Source organism: Salvelinus fontinalis, chromosome 20, assembly GCF_029448725.1.
Source record: "Salvelinus fontinalis isolate EN_2023a chromosome 20, ASM2944872v1, whole genome shotgun sequence".
Classification (NCBI taxonomy): Eukaryota; Metazoa; Chordata; class Actinopteri; order Salmoniformes; family Salmonidae; genus Salvelinus; species Salvelinus fontinalis.
Genome location: NC_074684.1, coordinates 43,942,166 through 43,963,724, shown reverse-complemented (window position 1 = coordinate 43,963,724; position 21,559 = coordinate 43,942,166). Strand labels below are relative to the sequence as shown.

Genomic DNA, 21,559 nt, shown 5'->3' with positions numbered 1-21,559 from the left:
ACACACAGATGCCTCACAGTGAGCAGAGAGTAGGTGTGTCGGGGATTATACATCCAGCATCATGACATGCTTTTACTTCAGTCGATTTGAATTCCAATGTACTCTGAGCTCCCAGGTAAAATAAGGAATACAAAAATATATTTTTCAAAGAGCAATTCATTACAATGTAATTACTTGTAGTGCTCATTGTAAATATAATCCAGTGTGATGCTTCAATCAAGATAAATGACAGTATGTTTTTTCACTATAGCCCCATTAGGGAGAATATGTGAGACACGAATCAAGAGACTGCAGATGACGTGGCATTTCTGCTATCGATGTTCAAATAGGCTACAAGCACTAATATGCGCGCACAAGGGAAGGCTCGTTCACGCTTGCGAGCGCTAGCCCCCCGCGCGCGTACACAAACACACACACACACACGGCGAAGGGGGAGTGTCATTGTTGACCCAATGGTTTTACTGGCTCTGGTGGGAGGCTACTCGCTCTGAAAGGAGGGATGAGAGGAGGTTAGGCGGAAAAATAGGAAACCGGTGGATGTCCGTGAATAGTAAGTAAATCAATGCAACCGCAGGACTATTGTTATTGCGTTTTATATCAGATGAACACATGAAAAGGGTAGCCTATAGAGTACAGCTGAATATTAGACATTCACGTTCATATTTTTTAAATTCTTCTTCAGTCGCATCTGTCTAATTTTCTATTGAAACGTCATTGATTTATTGTGATGTTATTATGGCCCACAACGACATAGATGTGGTGCTCTGTGTTATCGTACTGTTATTACAGGCGTGTGCCAATACATGCTAACGCATACAGTAATTTCGATACATTGGTAAAAAAAAAATATATATATATATATATATGGCATTTCAGTTGGTTATGATGTCAGTGTGATTTCAAAATCCCCAACAGTAATTTTCATTTTGCACAAAAAACGTCCAAAAACACGCCAAATATTAGACATGGAAACAATAAATGAAGATGCCAGTCACCCTACTTTCCGTGTCCGAGTGGCTTGAGTCATTTAATTTAAATCATAAAAACAGCAGCTAATAACACAACAGGATGCAACTTTCTTATGCCTAACAAATGACATGCACAGTTGACATGCTTTCTCCATCCTGTCCCTAGGCAAAACCCCTCAGGCTCCCCGACAGACTGATATGTCATTGGACCAATGGGGTGTTGACAATGCAGGCGCAGAGGTTGACCAGGTGAGATGTAAGACCCGCCCACTGTGTGTTCTACTTCACCTGCAGAGGAACAGGAATCTGTAGAAGAAAAAAAAAGACCCCAACAATTCTGCTGAATCAAAATCAACTGAAGTGATTTAAAGAAAATGGCGGAAAATCTAACAAATGGGTACTGGTAGTGAATGCCACTACAAACCACCTCAACCTTCCCCTTGAGAGAGGATTGCACCTCCTGCTGATTCCTTGACATCTGGCAGATTCTTTTCTTAGATCTCATGTATTTGGTACATTGCAATCAACCCCAGGCGTCCTGCTGGCCCACCAACCCATTAGACCAAGAGGACATCCAGGCGTCCTGCTGACTCACCAACCCATTAGACCAAAGGTCAGAGGGCAACATCAGAGTTAGCTTAGGGTTACAACATCAGGACTTACAAGTCTCAGTAAGGGTTATCTCTTCAAGAGAGTGGGATTCCAAATCACCTCTGAAACACAGTTCCACAGCTCTGATCCCTCCCTTCTCTGCGCCCGCTGAGAGGAGGTACCTGTCTGTCTCTTCATTTTCCTGTCTCTGTCTGAGAGAGACCCAAGAGCCAGAGTCCCACCGTTTGGGTCTCTCTCTCCTCTTTCTCTGTCTGGGGAGAACCTGGTCTGCACCTTTCCGCCCTGCTAAGTAGGGGGAACTATAGCAGGCACCATGGGGTGTGGTGGCAGCAGGACTGATGTTCTGGAGCCCAGGTACCTGGAGAGCTGGACCAAGGAGACAGAGTCTACCTGGCTGACTAGTACAGACACAGACATCCCACTCTCCTCCATACAGAGTATGGATATCCCTTCTGAGAATTCATCGGAAAGCTTCGTCTCTGAGAAAACCATCACACCTGGTAAGAGAACATACCTGGTTCGGCTTTAGGCTGCATCTGAAACGCCATTCTATTTGCTATATAGATCTCTGGTCCAAAGTACTGCACTATGTACAGTAGGGCACACGTGTCAAACTCCTTCCACAGAGAAGCCGAGTGTCTGCAGGTTTTCACTCCTCACTTAAGGTCAGTGATTAGTTAGGAACTCCCCTCACCTGGTTATCTAGGTCAGTGATTAGTTAGGAACTCCCCTCACCTGGTTGTCTAGGTCACTGATTAGTCAGGAACTCCCCTCACCTGGTTGTCTAGGTCACTGATTAGTTAGGAACTCCCCTCACCTGGTTGTCTAGGTCACTGATTAGTTAGGAACTCCCCTCACCTGGTTGTCTAGGTCACTGATTAGTAAGGAACTCCCCTCACCTGGTTGTCTAGGTCAGTGATTAGTTAGGAACTCCCCTCACCTGGTTGTCTAGGTCACTGATTAGTAAGGAACTCCCCTCACCTGGTTGTCTAGGTCAGTGATTAGTTAGGAACTCCCCTCACCTGGTTGTCTAGGTCACTGATTAGTTAGGAACTCCCCTCACCTGGTTGTCTAGGTCACTGATTAGTTAGGAACTCCCCTCACCTGGTTGTCTAGGTCACTGATTAGTTAGGAACTCCCCTCACCTGGTTGTTTCACTGATTAGTTAGGAACTCCCCTCACCTGGTTGTCTAGGTCACTGATTATTAAGGAACTCCCCTCACCTGGTTGTCTAGGTCTTAATTGAAAGGAAAAACCTAAATCCAGCAGACACTAGGCCCTCTGTGGAATGAGTTTGAAGCCAGCAAAGATTGAAAACATTGCCAAAGGGCCTCCAGTTGCCATGGAAATAGTAAGTATTTTAGTGGTCACTAAGGGAGATCCATTATCATGTGTAACAAGAAAACAATGTTTAGGCTGCATGACTCATTCACTTAGTGCAGATGTGACTAACCCATGCACCGAGTACTGGTGTTTCAACTAGCTCTCACAGTCTCACGTCAGAATTTGACGTTCATCCGTGTTTCTCAAACGTCAAATTTCAAAGTGTTTAAGGTTAAGTTTAGGAATTAAATACGAAAATCTTAAGGTTAGGCATTAACTACGAATGGTTAAGGGTAAGTGTTAAGGTTTGGGATAAACTTAAAACAAAAATGCAAAAAAACAACTTTCTCTTTCTGGATTTGAACGTTTCTGGATTTTAGCAACAGAAGCAGAGGTAGATGCTTATGCCCATCTGCCATCCCTGGCAAAACTGAAACCTACTTGAATTTAACAGCGCTCACTGTTGCCCCTAGTGGCCGGTTTCCACATCATCTCCCGACTTCCTCAGACATGGATGGACGTCGAATACTGACTTGTAATCACAGGTGACCTGGCTGCGTATTTGTTGAAAATTAACTTTTTCTCAACAATAACAAAAAAATGTACGCTGCCCCTTTGTATCTCTCATTTCACATAGTCAGTGGTGAATCTGCCGACATGAGCGATACAGTAGCCTATGCTTGTGATGGGTTCCTATTTACAAACACCAGAGAAAAACATTGAATCCACGGAGTAAAAAGTTTTTTGTTGATGCATTATCTCTGAGTCTAAACCTTGGAGCTAGTTGTAGTCCTTCATTTTATTTTTCTCCTCTGAACAGGGACTGATTTAGACCTGGGACACCAGGTGGGTGATTCCCCTGTAATCAGGGACTGATTTAGACCTGGGACACCAGGTGGGTGATTCTCCTCTAATCAGGGACTGATTTAGACCTGGGACACCAAGTGGGTGATTCTCCTCTAATCAGGACTGATTTAGACCTGGGACACCAGGTGGGTGATTCCCCTCTAATCAGGGACTGATTTAGACCTGGGACACCAGGTGGGTGATTTTCCTCTAATCAGGGACTGATTTAGACCTGGGACACCAGGTGGGTGATTCCCCTCTAATCAGGGACTGATTTAGACCTGGGACACCAGGTGGGTGATTTCCCTCTAATCAGGGACTGATTTAGACCTGGGACACCAGGTGGGTGATTCCCCTCTGAACAGGGACTGATTTAGACCTGGGACACCAGGTGGGTGATTCCCCTCTAATCAGGGACTGATTTAGACCTGGGACACCAGGTGGGCGATTCCCCTCTAATCAGGGACTGATTTAGACCTGGGACACCAGGTGGGTGATTCACCTCTAATCAGGGACTGATTTAGACCTGGGACACCAGGTGGGTGATTCCCCTCTAATCAGGGACCGATTTAGACCTGGGACACCAGGTGGGTGTAATTAATTATCAGGTAGAAACGAAAACCAGCAGGCTCCGGACCTTGTAGGGTAAGATTTGAATACGCCTGAGGTTTGAGTGCAATCACTGCACCCAGAACCCAATCAACACCCGAGATTAGAGTGTAATATTATACCTTTATTTAACTAGGCCAATCAGTTAAGAACAAATTCTTATTTACAATGGCAGCCAACACAGGCTAAACCCAGACGACGCTGGGCCAATTGTGCACCGCCCTATGGGACTCCCGATCACGGCCAGTTGTGACACAGCCTGGAGTCGAACCAGGGTGTCTGTAGTGATGCCTCTAGCACTGAGATCGCTGTGCCACTTGGGAGCCGACTGCACCTGTCACAAGAGACTGGTAGATAAAGGGGGACATTAATGGTGTTTTCTTCTAGATGCAGATTTCTTTGAAGACGGCTTGCCTGCCCCAGCCCAGGCCTATCTGCAGGTGTGCTCTGACATGTCTGAAGCAGGACTGAACAATGTAAAGGCGAGTGCCCATCCTGCAATACTGCCCTCCCTCCACCAGGCGCTTCAGCCCTCACCTGTCACAGTACAGAGAAGGAGCGTCCTACGCACTGAGGAAATAGTAAGTCAATTCTATCACTGAGGGAATAGTAAGTCAACTCTATCCACTGACGGAATAGTAAGTCAACTCTATCACTGAGGGAATAGTAAGTCAACTCTATCCACTGACGGAATAGTAAGTCAACTCTATCACTGAGGGAATAGTAAGTCAACTCTATCACTGAGGGAATAGTAAGTCAACTCTATCACTGAGGGAATAGTAAGTCAATGGGTGAATCTTAAAAGTATTTTCCTCGATTCTCTCTCATCTCCTTCTCAAAATGGGAACCAGCATTGGAGGAGAAGGTCCTTGTTCAAAACACACTTTTCTCTTCCCTCTGAAGTTGAAGAGGTCGAGGATGAGATTCATTGACAAAATACTTTAGATTTACCCACAATGTAATAAAGCATTCTTGTTTCGGTTAACACTTCCACCGTGAAGCATGGAGGAGGAGGTGTGATGGTGTGGGGGTGCTTTGCTGGTGACACTGTCAGTGATTTATTTAGAATTCAAGGCACGTCTTCACTACTATTGTACAATGTAGAAAATAGTAAAAAATAAAGAAAATCTGTTGAAAGAGTTGGTGTTTCCAAACTTTTGACTGGTACTGTATATACCACATATATACCACATTCATAAAGAGTTACCCTTGTCCCCCCCCCCCCCCCCCCACAGACAAAATGGCAAGACAACAGGATGTCCACTAAGCAGGTAACCATCACAGTGACACAGAGCATCAGACACGTGGACAAGAGTGGGAAGATTAAGGAGAAGTCCCTCACCACCTTCGAGGTCATGAAGCCTGTAGAAGGCCTGAAGGACGTGGCTGAAGCACGTAGTAGGAACATTAGGGAATAACACTGTGATACACTGAGGTCTGAGGGGTAACAAGGGGACAAAGCTAATGACAAAAGTGTGGTTTGGAAAGACAATGAACGCTGTGAGATAGACTGTATCGTTGAATGGACTTTACTTTGAGGGGGGAGAGAGAGACAATAATACCAAAATGCTGTTTGATGTTCACGAGGATGAAAAAGAGAGTGATTTGATTTTAGAGAGATAGAGGGTTTGAATCCGTGGCACAATTGGTCCCACTATCTTGCCTGGGACCCAGACCTGATAAGCAAGATACCTCTACGGACATGACACCAAATACTGTTAGGATGAGAGAGTTTGTGACTTTGTCTAACAAAGATTAATGCTTTTATAAACTGGGCTTGGGACCAAGATGTAAAAAAATAAAATAAAAAAATTAAAAGGTTAAGTATAACTTTGACCTGGTATGAACTGAACTGCACTGTAGCGGCTGAATGATCGGCCATATTGAAGACATAACATAAACTAATGTTCCTAAACAGAAAACGTGTCTTGAAGTAGCTAGTTTTGCAATGTACTGTATATGTTTAGTATTTCTATGGGCAACTCGTTGGGCAGTGTTTGTTTGGTCTTGATGGGATGAAAAAACGTTTTTAGAGTGCGATGTTTTACAAGAAGGTACGTCTTCTAATGAATAGGCACTTTTTTGTGAACAAAACTTTATGAACTAGCTAGTGACTTTACAAACGAGTGACTTTATTAACTAGTGACTGAATGGCTTGATTAAGAGGTCATGCCACTATATATCTAGTATATAGAGCTCTACATGAACAGAGCTTGATTCAATCAGAGAGACAATTTAGTTTCAAACGGATTGACTTGTGAAGTGTGATTATTTAAATCCTTCTTCTAGTGCAGGAATGCCCCCCCCCCCCCCCCCCCCCCCCACACACACTTTTGAAGGCCCTCAGATAAATTCCCTCCCCCCGAATTTAAATAATGAGTTCAGATTTGTTGTGGCCCCCACCCCAGTCAAAGTTTCCCATACCTGATCTATTTGATGCTTACAGTAGCATCAGCAGATTCTCAATGAAATTCTCCGAAAGTTTTAGACGAAAACTCTGTGTAGCAGACGGTGGTGAAATACATTTTTTTTTTAAATCTTCATATAATTTATACATTCTAATTCAATTGAAACAATGAATTTGTTATCAATGGCTTAGGATTTACTTGGTTTAAACAATACACAATGAATCTGATTGGTTAGAGATAAGTTTAAACAAAACACAATGAATCTGATTGGTTACAGATACGTTTAAACAAAACACAATGAATCTGATTGGTTACAGATACGTTTAAACAAAACACAATGAATCTGATTGGTTAGAGATAAGTTTAAACAAGACACAATGAATCTGATTGGTTACAGATACGTTTAAACAATACACAATGAATCTGATTGGCAAATAAGAAAAAAGCAGTTAAAGGTGAGACTTATATTCAATATCGATTGGTTGGAATACTGGTGAGTGTACAACAACAGGGTTGACTAAGCAGCATTTCAATGGTGTTTTACTAAATTACATATTGCCTCAGTGTGATTATCTTGGTACCTATTTGTACTTTTTAACGTAACAGCTTGTAAGTACACTTTGTCAGGTCATTTTGGCTTAACTCTTTGGTTCAAGTTTATGAATATGGACAGTATACATGTGTACTGAGTACTGACAATAAATCAACATATAGGGACTTATTTGTCATTTCCTTTCCTTTTTTAAGTCACTTCCTAGAATTGTTGAAATGTTTGTGCCATCTGCAGATCATTTTGGTTGGAAGTTTGTCCAGTTGGAAGACTGCTTGATTGTCCACTGGTTGATTGTCCACTGGTTGATTGTCCACTGGTTGATTGTCCACTGGTTGATTGTCCACTGGTTGATTGTCCACTGGTTGATTGTCCACTGGTTGATTGTCCACTGGTTGATTGTCCACTGGTTTATTGTCCACTGTGCATAATGTTGAACTACATTCCAGCGCATAAACATTTTGGCATTACCGGGATTACCGGGATCATAAAAGTGGATTTTTGAAGAATACACTTAAAAAAAGAGACACGTGCACCTTCAGGTACTGTAAGTGTCAAAGTAATGGCATCATCAAAAACATAGAAACGTTTATCTAGATGGATAATCATGGTGGATTGTGTAGAAATTATTAGAAAACCTTAGGGTCTGTTTGTGTGAGACTACCTGATTGACTGACTACCTGACTTGACTGACTACCTGATTACCTGACTGACTAACTACCTGACTGACTAACTACCTGACTTGACTGACTACCCGACTTGACTGACTACCTGACAGACGGACTACCTGACTTGACTGACTACCTGACAGACGGACTACCTGACTTGACTGACTACCTGACTTGACTGACTACCCGACTTGACTGACTACCTGACTGACTAACTACCTGACTTGACTGACTACCTGACAGACTGACTACCTGACTTGACTGACTACCTGACAGACTGACTACCTGACTTGACTGACTACCTGACTTGACTGACTACCCGACTTGACTGACTAACTACCTGACTGACTAACTACCTGACTTGACTGACTACCTGACAGACTGACTACCTGACTTGACTGACTACCTGACAGACTGACTACCTGACTTGACTGACTACCCGACTTGACTGACTACCTGACAGACGGACTACCTGACTTGACTGACTACCTGACTGACTAACTACCTGACTTGACTGACTACCTGACAGACTGACTACCTGACTTGACTGACTACCTGACAGACGGACTACCTGACTTGACTGACTACCTGACTTGACTGACTACCCGACTTGACTGACTACCTGACTGACTAACTACCTGACTTGACTGACTACCTGACAGACTGACTACCTGACTTGACTGACTACCTGACAGACTGACTACCTGACAGACTGACTACCTGACAGACGGACTACCTGACAGACTGACCACCTGACTTGACTGACTACCTGACAGACGGACTACCTGACTTGACTGACTACCTGACAGACGGACTACCTGACTTGACTGACTACCTGACAGACGGACTACCTGACTTGACTGACTACCTGACTGACTGACTGACTACCTGACTTGACTGACTACCTGACGGACTACCTGACTTGACTGACTACCTGACTTGACTGACTACCTGACAGACGGACTACCTGACTGACTGACGGACTACCTGACTTGACTGGCTACCTGACTTGACTGACTACATGACGGACTACCTGACTTGACGGACTACCTGACTTGACTGGCTACCTGACTGACTGACTACCTGACTTGACTGGCTACCTGCCTGACTGACTACCTGACGGACTACCTGACTGACTGACGGACTACCTGACTTGACTGGCTACCTGACTGACGGACTACCTGACTTGACTGGCTACCTGACTGACTGGCTACCTGACTTGACTGACTACCTGACGGACTACCTGACTTGACTGGCTACCTGACTTGACTGACTACCTGACGGACTACCTGCCTGACTGACTACCTGACGGACTACCTGACTTGACTGGCTACCTGACTTGACTGACTGACTGACTACCTGAGTGACTGGGGATCACCCAGTCTCCTCCCTTTCCATCCTCACAAGAAGAAACTGATCTGCCTCTGAGCCGACTCCAGCGAATCTGAGAAGAGGAGATTGACCAACGTAAATGACATTGATGTGTGTGTTGTGTACGTGGTCTCCCATACTGAAACAATATTGAGTTAAAGGGGGGACAGACAGGACAGGACCTGACAGAGACCACCCACCACAGAGTAGTTTACTGCTGTTTCCCTGCACACCATCAATATTTATCTTTGTTCAGCAGGATCTACCATGAACTGAGATGGACACTCTGGTTGAGTCCCAACCCTATTCCCTATATTATATATATATTGCACTAGGGCTTTATAGTAGTATATACACTGAGTGTACAAAACATTAGGAACACCTTCCTAATATTGAGTTGCAATCCTCCCCCACTACAAAGTGTCAAAAGCATTCCAGAGGGATGCTGGCTCATGTTGACTCAAATGCTTCCCACAGTTTGAGCTGTGTGTGTGTGTGTGTGTGTGTGTGTGTGTGTGTGTGTGTGTGTGTGTGTGTGTGTGTGTGTGTGTGTGCGTGTGTGCGTGTGTGCGTGCGTGCGTGCGTGCGTGCGTGCGTGCGTGCGTGTAAGTAAATAAATAAAACAGCAGTAAAAAGACATTTGAAAATAAGAGTAGCGAGGCTACATACAGACACCTGTTAGTCAGGCTGATTGAGGTAGTATGTACATGTAGATATGGTTAAAGTGACTATGCATATATGATAAACAGAGAGTAGCAGTAACGTAAAAAGAGGGGTTGGCAGGTGGTGGGACACAATGTAGATAAGGTTTAAAAATCCTTCTTTAACCCGTCTCCTCCCCTTCATCTACACTGATTGAAGTGGATTTTAACAAGTGACATCAATAAGAGATCATATCTTTCACCTGGATTCACCTGGTCAGTCTATGTCATGGAAAGAGCAGGTGTTCCTAATGTTTTGTCCACTCAGTGTAAGTAGTGCACTATATAGGGAGTGGGGTACCATTTGACTCTACAGACGAACAGTCACAACAGCATCCTGCCATCTTCTTATAGAAAAAAATAAGACCTTCCTTCATAAAGCCAGTGTGAGGAACCAGCTTGGCCTCTGACTATAAGACCTTCCTTCATAAAGCCAGTGTGAGGAACCAGCTTGGCCTCTGTCTGTAAGGCCTTCCTTCATAAAGCCAGTGTGAGGAACCAGCTTGGCCTCTGACTATAAGGCCTTCCTTCATAAAGCCAGTGTGAGGAACCAGCTTGGCCCCTGTCTATAAGGCCATCCTTCATAAAGCCAGTGTGAGGAACCAGCTTGGCCCCTGTCTATAAGGCCTTCCTTCATAAAGCCAGTGTGAGGAACCAGCTTGGCCCCTGTCTATAAGGCCTTCCTTCATAAAGCCAGTGTAAGGAACCAGCTTGGCCTCTGTCTGTACACAGATCAATGTAAGATAGGAAGGAAAGAAATGCTGTGATTGAAAGAAAACACATGGTTGATTAACAGGAAAGGTGAACTGGTCTTTACCCAAGCCGTGTGCAGTATTCCTGGTGTCGGTGAGTCCGTACTGGGCTCTGATGGTTAAGGGAGAGGTGTGCCAGGAGACCCATCAGTTCTCTCCAGGGGGGGTACGGCTTCCTCTCTGGCCAGGACGTATTCCTGCATCGAACCACTGGGTAAGAGGAACAACAGAGGATGGAGAAAGTGAAAACTAGTTTCACACAATCTGATGTGAGGCACAGAAGAGTGCACAACGGAATTTACCTCTTAATATCACTACAAGCTTGTTGGTCTCAAATGCTTTGTGAGTAATATCTCTGAACGACAGGCGTGGTGTTTGATAGTATGCTCATTAAAACATGACTTGATCTAGATCCACTCAGAGACGTCCCACTGAAAGGCCCACAGTACACAATCCACTCAGAGACGTCCCACTGAAAGGCCCACAGTACACAATCCACTCAGAGACGTCCCACTGAAAGGCCCGCAGTACACAATCCACTCAGAGACGTCCCACTGAAAGGCCCACAGTACACAATCCACTCAGAGACGTCCCACTGAAAGGCCCACAGTACACAATCCACTCAGAGACGTCCCACTGAAAGGCCCACAGTACACAATAACACAACATATTATTGAAGACAAGGAAGAGACAGTCTAACCTAAAACAAAATATTAAAAAAAAAAAACCTTGGACTTGTTTATGATAAACAAAACAGACAAGGAGTTCCGTGATGTCTTCACCATCCATCCATCTACGCTTTCAGGAGCGGCTGGAGAAAAAACACGAAGGTCTCGGGACCGGTTACCGCGGCAACCACCTTCCACCGCTGTTTGCTGCCGCCGACACAGGACGATGTGTTCCAAATGGCAGCCTATTGCCTTTGAAGAGCCTTAAATGGGCCTTGGTCAAAAGTAGTGCACTGCACTAGAATGACGTGTAAAAACACCTTTGATAAGCCATAGGGCTTCTCTGCATGGGGTCTACAGTCCAATTAATCGTATAATAGGGAATTCCCCTCGACCATTCCCACAAATTTGGGAAAAACAAACATTCTTTCCCCATATTTTAAATAAATAACAAAATATGCCGTAAAGCTGCTGTGTTGTTCAATGTACATGTAACCAGGTCAGAAATCCTGACCTGCCGTTCACAATGCTCCCCGTAGGGAAATAGAGCCTGCGGGGGGGGAAAGCCCGGTGTCTCTTCAAGCTATTCAGCAGCATGGGAGAGTGGGAACTGTGGGGACCCGGTGTCTCTTCAAGCTATTCAGCAGGGTGGGAGAGTGGGAAATGTGGGGACCCGGTGTCTCTTCAAGCTATTCAGCAGGGTGGGAGAGTGGGAACTGTGGGGACCCGGTGTCCAAGTAGACTACACGTAGCTATGTGTGTGGAAAATATTTCATCACATGTAAGACATTTAACTTGTTTAGTACTCTACTTGTAGCTGTACAGTCCGTGTGTAACACCACTCTCTACTTGTAACTGTACAGTCCATTTGTAACACCACTCTCTACTTGTAACTGTACAGTCTGTTTGTAACACCACTCTCTACTTGTAGCTGTACAGTCCATTTGTAACACCACTCTCGACTTGTAGCTGTACAGTCCATTTGTAACACCGCTCTCGACTTGTAGCTGTACAGTCCGTTTGTAACACCACTCTCTACTTGTAACTGTACAGTCTGTCTGTAACACCACTCTCTACTTGTAGCTGTACAGTCCGTTTGTAACACCACTCTCTACTTGTAGCTGTACAGTCTGTTTGTAACACCACTCTCTACTTGTAGCTGTACAGTCCGTTTGTAACACCACTCTCTACTTGTAGCTGTACAGTCTGTTTGTAACACCACTCTCTACTTGTAGCTGTACAGTCCGTGTGTAACACCACTCTCTACTTGTAGCTGTACAGTCCGTGTGTAACACCACTCTCTACATGTAGCTGTACAGTCCGTTTGTAACACCACTCTCTACTTGTAGCTGTACAGTCCGTTTGTAACATCACTCTCTACTTGTAGCTGTACAGTCCGTTTGTAACACCACTCTCTACTTGTAGCTGTACAGTCCGTTTGTAACACCACTCTCTACATGTAGCTGTACAGTCCGTTTGTTTGTGTTCTAGGTCTTGTGGTCGGTAGCTAGCTAGCACCTTCGTGAAAAGGGACATGAGGGAAAACCACTACCATATTAGATTTCTCTAAATAGTGAGAACGCTCGGGAGCAAGCGAATGTCGAAAAGTCATCTTTAGACATGTGGTACTTTTCTTAAAATGTAGTTTTGTAATTGTCTAAAACAAGCCGTCAACAAGAAAATGGAGATGGAAAAAGTTTTTTCTGTGATATAGATAACCACAGGTTGTTTTCCCCACAGGCGGGCAGGGCCGGGATGTTCTATCTAATAACGATCGGGACTATAGAAGACCTCACAATGGCCTCAACGGCTCCAGGCCCAGTCCTGAATGAGGTGGGCTGACGTCAACAGACACCCCACAGAGCGGCTTCAAAGACTGGTGAATAGAAGTGGTTCGTATGGCCTCTCAGGGGGATAAAAATACGACCAGGCTCAGGTGATACAGTCTTTTTTAGGGGGGGGGGGGGTGGGGGCGTGGGGGGTGCTCAGTAAGGATAAGGACGTTTCAACAGATGCTTTTCTATTCACGTTCATTTAAGCAACAGCACTTCAGTTTACATCCTTTGATTCTCACATTTATAGTCCTGACATATTAAGGCTGTGTTTACGTCGGCAACCCAGTTTTGTTCATCTTTAGATCAATTAGTTATTTTGCCAATAACTGGATTAAAACCAGGGCCGCGTTCAGCACCACACAACTTCGGCCAATTTTCAGATATAAATGTATAAATTATATAAATCAAACACCTCTCTGGTATACAGAATAAGGAATCAGGTCAGATCTAGCTCTATCTGTAGCTCTAGTTCTATATGCAGCTGTAGATCAATCTGCAGCTCTAGTTCTATCTGCTGCTCTAGTTCTACCTGCAGCTCTAGTTCTATCTGCATCTCTAGATCTATCTGCAGCTCTAGTTCTATATGCAGCTCTAGATCTATCTGCAGCTCTAGTTCTATATGCAGCTCTAGATATATCTGCAGCTCTAGTTCTATCTGCAGCTTTAGTTCTATATGCAGCTCTAGATATATCTGCAGCTCTAGTTCTATCTGCAGCTTTAGTTCTATATGCAGCTCTCGTTCTATATGCAGTTCTAGATCTATAAGAATCTCAAGATCAATCTGCAGCTCTAGTTCTGTATGCAGCTATTGTCTTGTCTACCTGCAGCTCTAGTTCTATCTGCATCTCTTGTCTTGTATATCTGCATCTGTAGATCTATCTGCAGCTCTAGTTCTATATGCAGCTCTAGTTCCATCTGCATCTCTAGTTTTATCTGCAGCTCTTGTCATGTCTACCTGCAGCTCTAGTACTATCTGCAGCTCTTGTCTTGTCTATCTGCAGCTCTAGATCAATCTCTCTCTCATTCTATCTGCAGCTCTTGTCATGTCTATCTGCATCTCTAGTTATATCTGCAGTTCTAGTTATATCTGCTTCTCTAGTCATGTCTATCTGCAGCTCTAGTTCTATCTGCATCTCTATGTCTATCTTCAGCTCTTATCTTCTATCTGTAGCTCATGTCTGCCTGCAGCTTTAGTTCTCTCTGCAACTCTAGATCTATCTGCAGCTCTCGATCTATCTGCAGCTCTAGTTCTATATGCAGCTCTAGATCTATCTGCAGCTCTAGTTCTATATGCATACAGCTCTAGATCTATCTGCAGCTCTAGATCTATCTGCAGCTCTAGTTCTATATGCAGCTCTAGATCTATCTGCAGCTCTAGATCTAGCTGCAGCTCTAAATCTATCTGCACCTCTAGTTTTAAATGCAGCACTAGATCAATCTGCATCTTTAGTTCGATCTGCAGCTCAAGTCATGTCTATCTGCATCTCTAGTTCTATCTGCATCTCTAGATCTATCTGCATCTCTAGTTCTATCTGCATCTCTAGTTATATCTGCATCTCTAGTCATGTCTATCTGCATCTCTAGTTCTATCTGCATCTCTAGTTATATCTGCAGCTCTAGTCATGTCTATCTGCATCTCTAGTTCTATCTGCATCTCTAGTTCTATCTGCATCTCTAGTTCTATCTGCATCTCTAGTCATGTCTATCTGCATCTCTAGTTCTATCTGCATCTCTAGTTCTATCTGCATCTCTAGTTCTATCTGCATCTCTAGTCATGTCTATCTGCATCTCTAGTTCTATCTGCATCTCTAGTTCTATCTGCATCTCTAGTTCTATCTGCATCTCTAGTTCTATCTGCATCTCTAGTTCTATCTGCATCTCTAGTTCTATCTGCATCTCTAGTTCTATCTGCATCTCTAGTTCTATCTCCATCTCTAGTTCTATCTGCATCTCTAGTTCTATTTGCAGCCCTAGTTATATCTGCATCTCTAGTTATATCTGCAGCTCTAGTCATGTCTATCTGCATCGCTAGTTATATCTGCAGCCCTAGTTATATATGCAGCTCTAGTTATATCTGCAGCTCTAGTTCTATCTGCATCTCTAGTTCTATCTGCATCTCTAGTCATGTCTATCTGCATCTCTAGTTATATATGCAGCTCTAGTCATATCTGCAGCTCTACTTATATCTGCAGCTCTAGTCATGTCTATCTGCATCTCTAGTTATATCTGAGCTCTTGTTATATCTGCAGCTCTAGTTCTATCTGCATCTCTAGTCATGTCTATCTGCATCTCTAGTTCTATCTGCATCTCTAGTTCTATCTGCATCTCTAGTTCTATCTGCATCTCTAGTCATGTCTATCTGCATCTCTAGTTCTATCTGCATCTCTAGTTCTATCTGCATCTCTAGTTCTATCTGCATCTCTAGTTCTATCTGCATCTCTAGTTCTATCTGCATCTCTAGTTCTATCTGCATCTCTAGTTCTATCTGCAGCCCTAGTTATATCTGCATCTCTAGTTATATCTGCAGCTCTAGTCATGTCTATCTGCATCGCTAGTTATATCTGCAGCCCTAGTTATATATGCAGCTCTAGTTATATCTGCAGCTCTAGTTCTATCTGCATCTCTAGTTCTATCTGCATCTCTAGTCATGTCTATCTGCATCTCTAGTTATATATGCAGCTCTAGTCATATCTGCAGCTCTACTTATATCTGCAGCTCTAGTCATGTCTATCTGCAGCCCTAGTTATATCTGAGCTCTTGTTATATCTGCAGCTCTAGTTCTATCTGCATCTCTAGTTCTATCTGCATCTCTAGTCATGTCTATCTGCATCTCTAGTTATATATGCAGCTCTACTTATATCTGCAGCTCTAGTTCTATCTGCATCTCTAGTTCTATCTGCATCTCTAGTCATGTCTATCTGCATCTCTAGTTCTATCTGCATCTCTAGTTCTATCTGCAGCTCTAGTCATGTCTATCTGCATCTCTAGTTCTATCTGCATCTCTAGTCATGTCTATCTGCATCCCTAGTTATATCTGCATCTCTAGTTATATCTGAGTTCTAGTTATATCTGCAGCTCTAGTCATGTCTATCTGCATCTCTAGTTATGTCTGAGCTCTAGTTATATCTGCAGCTCTAGTTCTATCTGCAGCTCTAGTCATGTCTATCTGCATCCCTAGTTATATCTGCATCTCTAGTTCTATCTGCATCTCTAGTCATGTCTATCTGCATCCCTAGTTATATCTGCATCTCTAGTTATATCTGAGTTCTAGTTATATCTGCAGCTCTAGTCATGTCTATCTGCATCTCTAGTTATGTCTGAGCTCTAGTTATATCTGCAGCTCTAGTTCTATCTGCAGCTCTAGTTCTATCTGCAGCTCTAGTCATGTCTATCTGCATCTCTAGTTCTATCTGCAGCTCTAGTCATGTCTATCTGCATCTCTAGTTATGTCTGAGCTCTAGTTCTATCTGCAGCTCTAGTCATGTCTATCTGCAGCTCTTGTAATGTACTGAACCAGTATTGGGCTGCCTGTGCTGTGTAAACGCAGTGAACGGTACGTCATTGAGTCAAAGTTATTTATATAAGCCACAAAGTGTGTGGGGAAAAATAACTTGAAATGTATAGTCTCTTTATATTCAAGAGTCCCTGGGTTTATCCCACATGATCTGATTGTCAGTATTTATTAAACTAGGAGATACAACGGTAAAGTAAATGACAGCACAACACAAGTCATAGAGGAATTTACTGTGTGGGGGGGGGGGGGGGGGGGGGGGGAATGACTTGAAGTTTTTAGTTTTCAAAAGATACTTTTCTCTTTACATTTGTCTAAGCAACAGCACTCTCCGACTGGTGAGACATAAAGGTAAGTAATGCTGTTACAGCATGAGTCAAACTGATGTAAGATACATCCCACTGGCCGAAGCAACACAGTGATGTGTTTTGAGTTATAGAATGCTTTTTGCATCATATTGAGGATGTGGCCGTTGACACTTTGCGTATTAAAAGTCCGATATCTTGAAAACTTGACTGCTGACATGCAAAATATTCCGGGATTGTATCAACAGTGGACTAACGAAAACAATACCAAAATATTCCGGGACTGTATCAACAGTGGACTAATGAAAACAATACCAAAATATTCCGGGACTGTATCAACAGTGGACTAATGAAAACAATACCAAAATATTCCGGGATTGTATCAACAGTGGACTAATGAAAACAATACCAAAATATTCCGGGATTGTATCAACAGTGGACTAATGAAAACAATACCAAAATATTCCGGGATTGTATCAACAGTGGACTAATGAAAACAATACCAAAATATTCCGGGATTGTATCAACAGTGGACTAACGAAAACAATACCAAAATATTCCGGGACTGTATCAACAGTGGACTAATGAAAACAATACCAAAATATCGTTTTTCAGTGGATTTACCCTTTAATCCTGTTCTTTCACTTTTATTTTTGGTTGAGATGGAGACCTGAATCCAACACAGAATTTGTTAACTGGTCGACAAGTTCAAATCAAATCGAACTTTATTTGTCACATGCGCCAAATACAACAAGTGTAGACTTGTGAAATGACTTGTAGTTCAAGAAGAAGAAAATATTTACCAAGTAGGCTAAAATAAAATGTAAATTGTCCGGTGGCCATTTTATGAGTTGTTCAGCAGTCTAATGTCTTGGGGGTGGAAGCTGTTGAGGAGTCTTTTGGTCCTAGACTTGTCGCTCCAGTACCGTTTGCCGCGCAGTAGCAGAGAGAACAGTATATAACTTGGTTAACAGGCTATTTAATCTGTTGCCGCGGTAATGAATTGTGTTTGGTTGTCAACGCAACCAAATCTCAACATTTGAAAGAGATCTGTCCCGCGAGTCTGGCTTTAGTTCCAGTTTGTCAGCAAAATCTATAATTCATATGTTGCGTTCAGATCTTCTTTTCAACCAGAAATCAAAGTTAATTAATAGGAATAAATCAAATAAAACTTTAAATCCACTTGAAATACAGTTTGATTTGATTTAGTCATATTCTTTCTCTTTGATTTTTGATATGGAGATGTGAACCTGACATATTTGTTTACTAACTTGTCGATTCCATCCGAAATCAACCGAAGTTTGAAAACCCAAGTTGGATCCTGGGTTGAATTTAAACAATAGCTATTGATGACTTCCCAAATGCTATACAGCCCTAAATTGTTGATACATTGATGATGTATGATTGATACAGTATGGTTACATTTCATTTGCTCTGTTAAACTTACCCTTTGGAATTACTTTGATAGCACCAGTGACTCTATTAAGTGGACATTTCTAAACTATCGTTCTCACAATAGCACATCGGTAACAGTCAGTGACAAATATCTAAGCAGTGCTGAGCAGGGCTGGGCAGGGCTTATTTAAAACCCTGGATGGGGGACCAAAGCGTGGCTGTAGATATATCATCTCTCCAGTAGGAGAGGCTGTAGATATATCATCTCTCCAGTAGGAGAGGCTGTAGATATATCATCTCTCCAGTAGGAGGTGCTGTAGTTAGATCAACTCTCCAGTAGGAGGTGCTGTAGATACATCAACTCTCCAGTAGGAGGTGCTGTAGATACATCATCTCTCCAGTAGGAGAGGCTGTAGATATATCATCTCTCCAGTAGGAGGTGCTGTAGTTAGATCAACTCTCCAGTAGGAGGTGCTGTAGTTAGATCAACTCTCCAGTAGGAGGTGCTGTAGTTAGATCAACTCTCCAGTAGGAGGTGCTGTAGATACATCAACTCTCCAGTAGGAGGTGCTGTAGACAGATCAACTCTCCAGTAGGAGGTGCTGTAGATACATCAACTCTCCAGTAGGAGGTGCTGTAGATATATCATCTCTCCAGTAGGAGGTGCTGTAGTTAGATCAACTCTCCAGTAGGAGGTGCTGTAGTTAGATCAACTCTCCAGTAGGAGGTGCTGTAGATACATCAACTCTCCAGTAGGAGGTGCTGTAGACAGATCAACTCTCCAGTAGGAGGTGCTGTAGATACATCAACTCTCCAGTAGGAGGTGCTGTAGATACATCATCTCTCCAGTAGGAGGTGCTGTAGGTACATCAACTCTCCAGTAGGAGGTGCTGTAGGTAGATCAACTCTCCAGTAGGAGGTGCTGTAGGTACATCATCTCTCCGTTTCCTGGCTAGATCAACCTTTCGGTTACTGGCCCAATGCTCTAACCTCTAGGTGTCCCCTTCTGAGTCACAAGGGGATTCGATAAACTATTAGTGTCCGTTACTATATCAACGGTGTGATGACCTAACGATTTGAATTTTGAACGTCATTACAGCCTAAATTACGTTCTTGTCATCATCGCTATGCAAACAAGGCTGATTTCCGCGACAATTTCACTGTTTGAGCAAGTTTTGTTTAGCTAATAAAATGAAAACATTAATTTGAACTACTTTTGGGTACCTTGTAAACGTTACAATATTGAAATCTATGTCTTAAACATTGCTACGTTTCGGAAATGGCAAAGAAAACTTGTAATCTGCTTGACACATTAAAGTTACTTACATTATATACTTATATGTATCTGTTGTAGGCCCATTATACAACAATTAATAATGTACAACAACAACACTAATAGACAACAACAACACTAATAGACAACAACAACACTAATAGACAACAACAACACTAATAGACAACAACAACACTAATAGACAACAACAACACTAACAGACAAACAACAACACTAATAGACAACAACAACACTAATAGACAACAACAACACTAATAGACAACAACAACACTAATAGACAAACAACAACACTAACAGACAAACAACAACACTAATAGACAACAACAACACTAATAGACAACAACAACACTAATAGACAACAACAAGACTAATAGACAACAACAACACTAATAGACAAACAACAACACTACTAGACAAACAACAACACTACTAGACAAACAACAACACTACTAGACAACAACAACACTAATAGACAACAACAACACTAATAGACAAACAACAACACTAATAGACAAACAACAACACTAATAGACAACAACAACACTAATAGACAAACAACAACACTGATAGACAACAACAACACGAATAGACAAACAACAACACTACTAGACAAACAACAACACTAATAGACAAACAACAACACTGATAGACAACAACAACACGAATAGACAAACAACAAAACTACTAGACAAACAACAACACTACTAGACAAACAACAACACTAATAGACAACAACAACACTAATAGACAACAACAACACGAATAGACAACAACAACACTAATAGACAAAGAACAACACCAAGTCAACCACACATTTGAAAGACTACAGTATATGTAATAATTGTATATACAATTTCATTGTTTACCTCAGTCAACAGCTGCGGCTCCCGTCAGTACAGCAGGCGATAGGGTGAGTACTCGGTGGTGGCCTGGAGGCTGCTGTTGTGTGCAAAGAGAATTACCTTCAGGTTGTCCTCCCAACCTTCCTTCCTGGTATCAGTGGGCAGGAACATTTCATCAGAAAAGAAGAAACATCTAAATAGCTGCTTTTATGTTGCCTCTCATTCAATGAGTTTGTGATCCTGTACAGTTTCTTCAGAAAGTATTCAGACCCATTTTGTTATGTTACAGCCTGAATTCAAAATTGATTAAATATATGTTTTTTTTCTCCGATCTAAACACAATTACCCGTAATGACAAAGTGAAAACATGTTTTTATACATTTTTACTACTGAACTTATTTAGGTTTGCCATAACAAAGGAGTTGAATAGTTATTTACTCCAGACATTTCAGTGTTTCATTTTTTATTTGTTTTTAAAAAATCATTAAAACATAATTCCATTTTGACATTTGCCAGGATTTGGCCAGGATTGTTCAGGTTTTGGTCACTAGATGTCCCCATTGCGCCTTTTTTGAACCTTTTGTTTTTCCTTGTTCTAATTATTATTTGCACCTGTGTGTCATTTCCATGTAGGTATTTAAACCCTGTGTGTTACTCAGTTCTTTGCTCAGTGTTTGTATGTTAGCACCCAGCCCCAGCCCCAGCCCCAGCCCCAGCCTCAGCCTTGCTGTGAACATATATTTCTCTTGTTGGATTTTCCAGAGGTTCTCTGGTTTTGTTCTTGTTTATTTTTTGATTAGTCTTTTGAGGTTTGTTTTCCCCTGCTGTTCTTACCAATTTGTGGATTTTCTTTGTATTTTGGAGGATATCAATTTTTTCCTCTTGGCTTTATTTTTGACGT

At 42.5% G+C, this 21,559-nt stretch overlaps 1 protein-coding gene across 1 annotated transcript; it reads left to right on the top strand.

The window, feature by feature from the left end:
- The first annotated feature begins 397 nt into the window (after nt 1-397).
- baalcb (BAALC binder of MAP3K1 and KLF4 b) lies at nt 398-6,675 on the top strand. The gene is made up of 4 exons (XM_055873454.1): nt 398-550; nt 1,135-2,080; nt 4,746-4,939; nt 5,594-6,675. The coding sequence occupies exons 2-4, from the start codon at nt 1,894-1,896 to the stop codon at nt 5,774-5,776; spliced, it is 564 nt and encodes a 187-aa protein (XP_055729429.1). The 5' UTR covers nt 398-550; nt 1,135-1,893; the 3' UTR covers nt 5,777-6,675.
- The last annotated feature ends 14,884 nt before the right edge of the window (nt 6,676-21,559 follow it).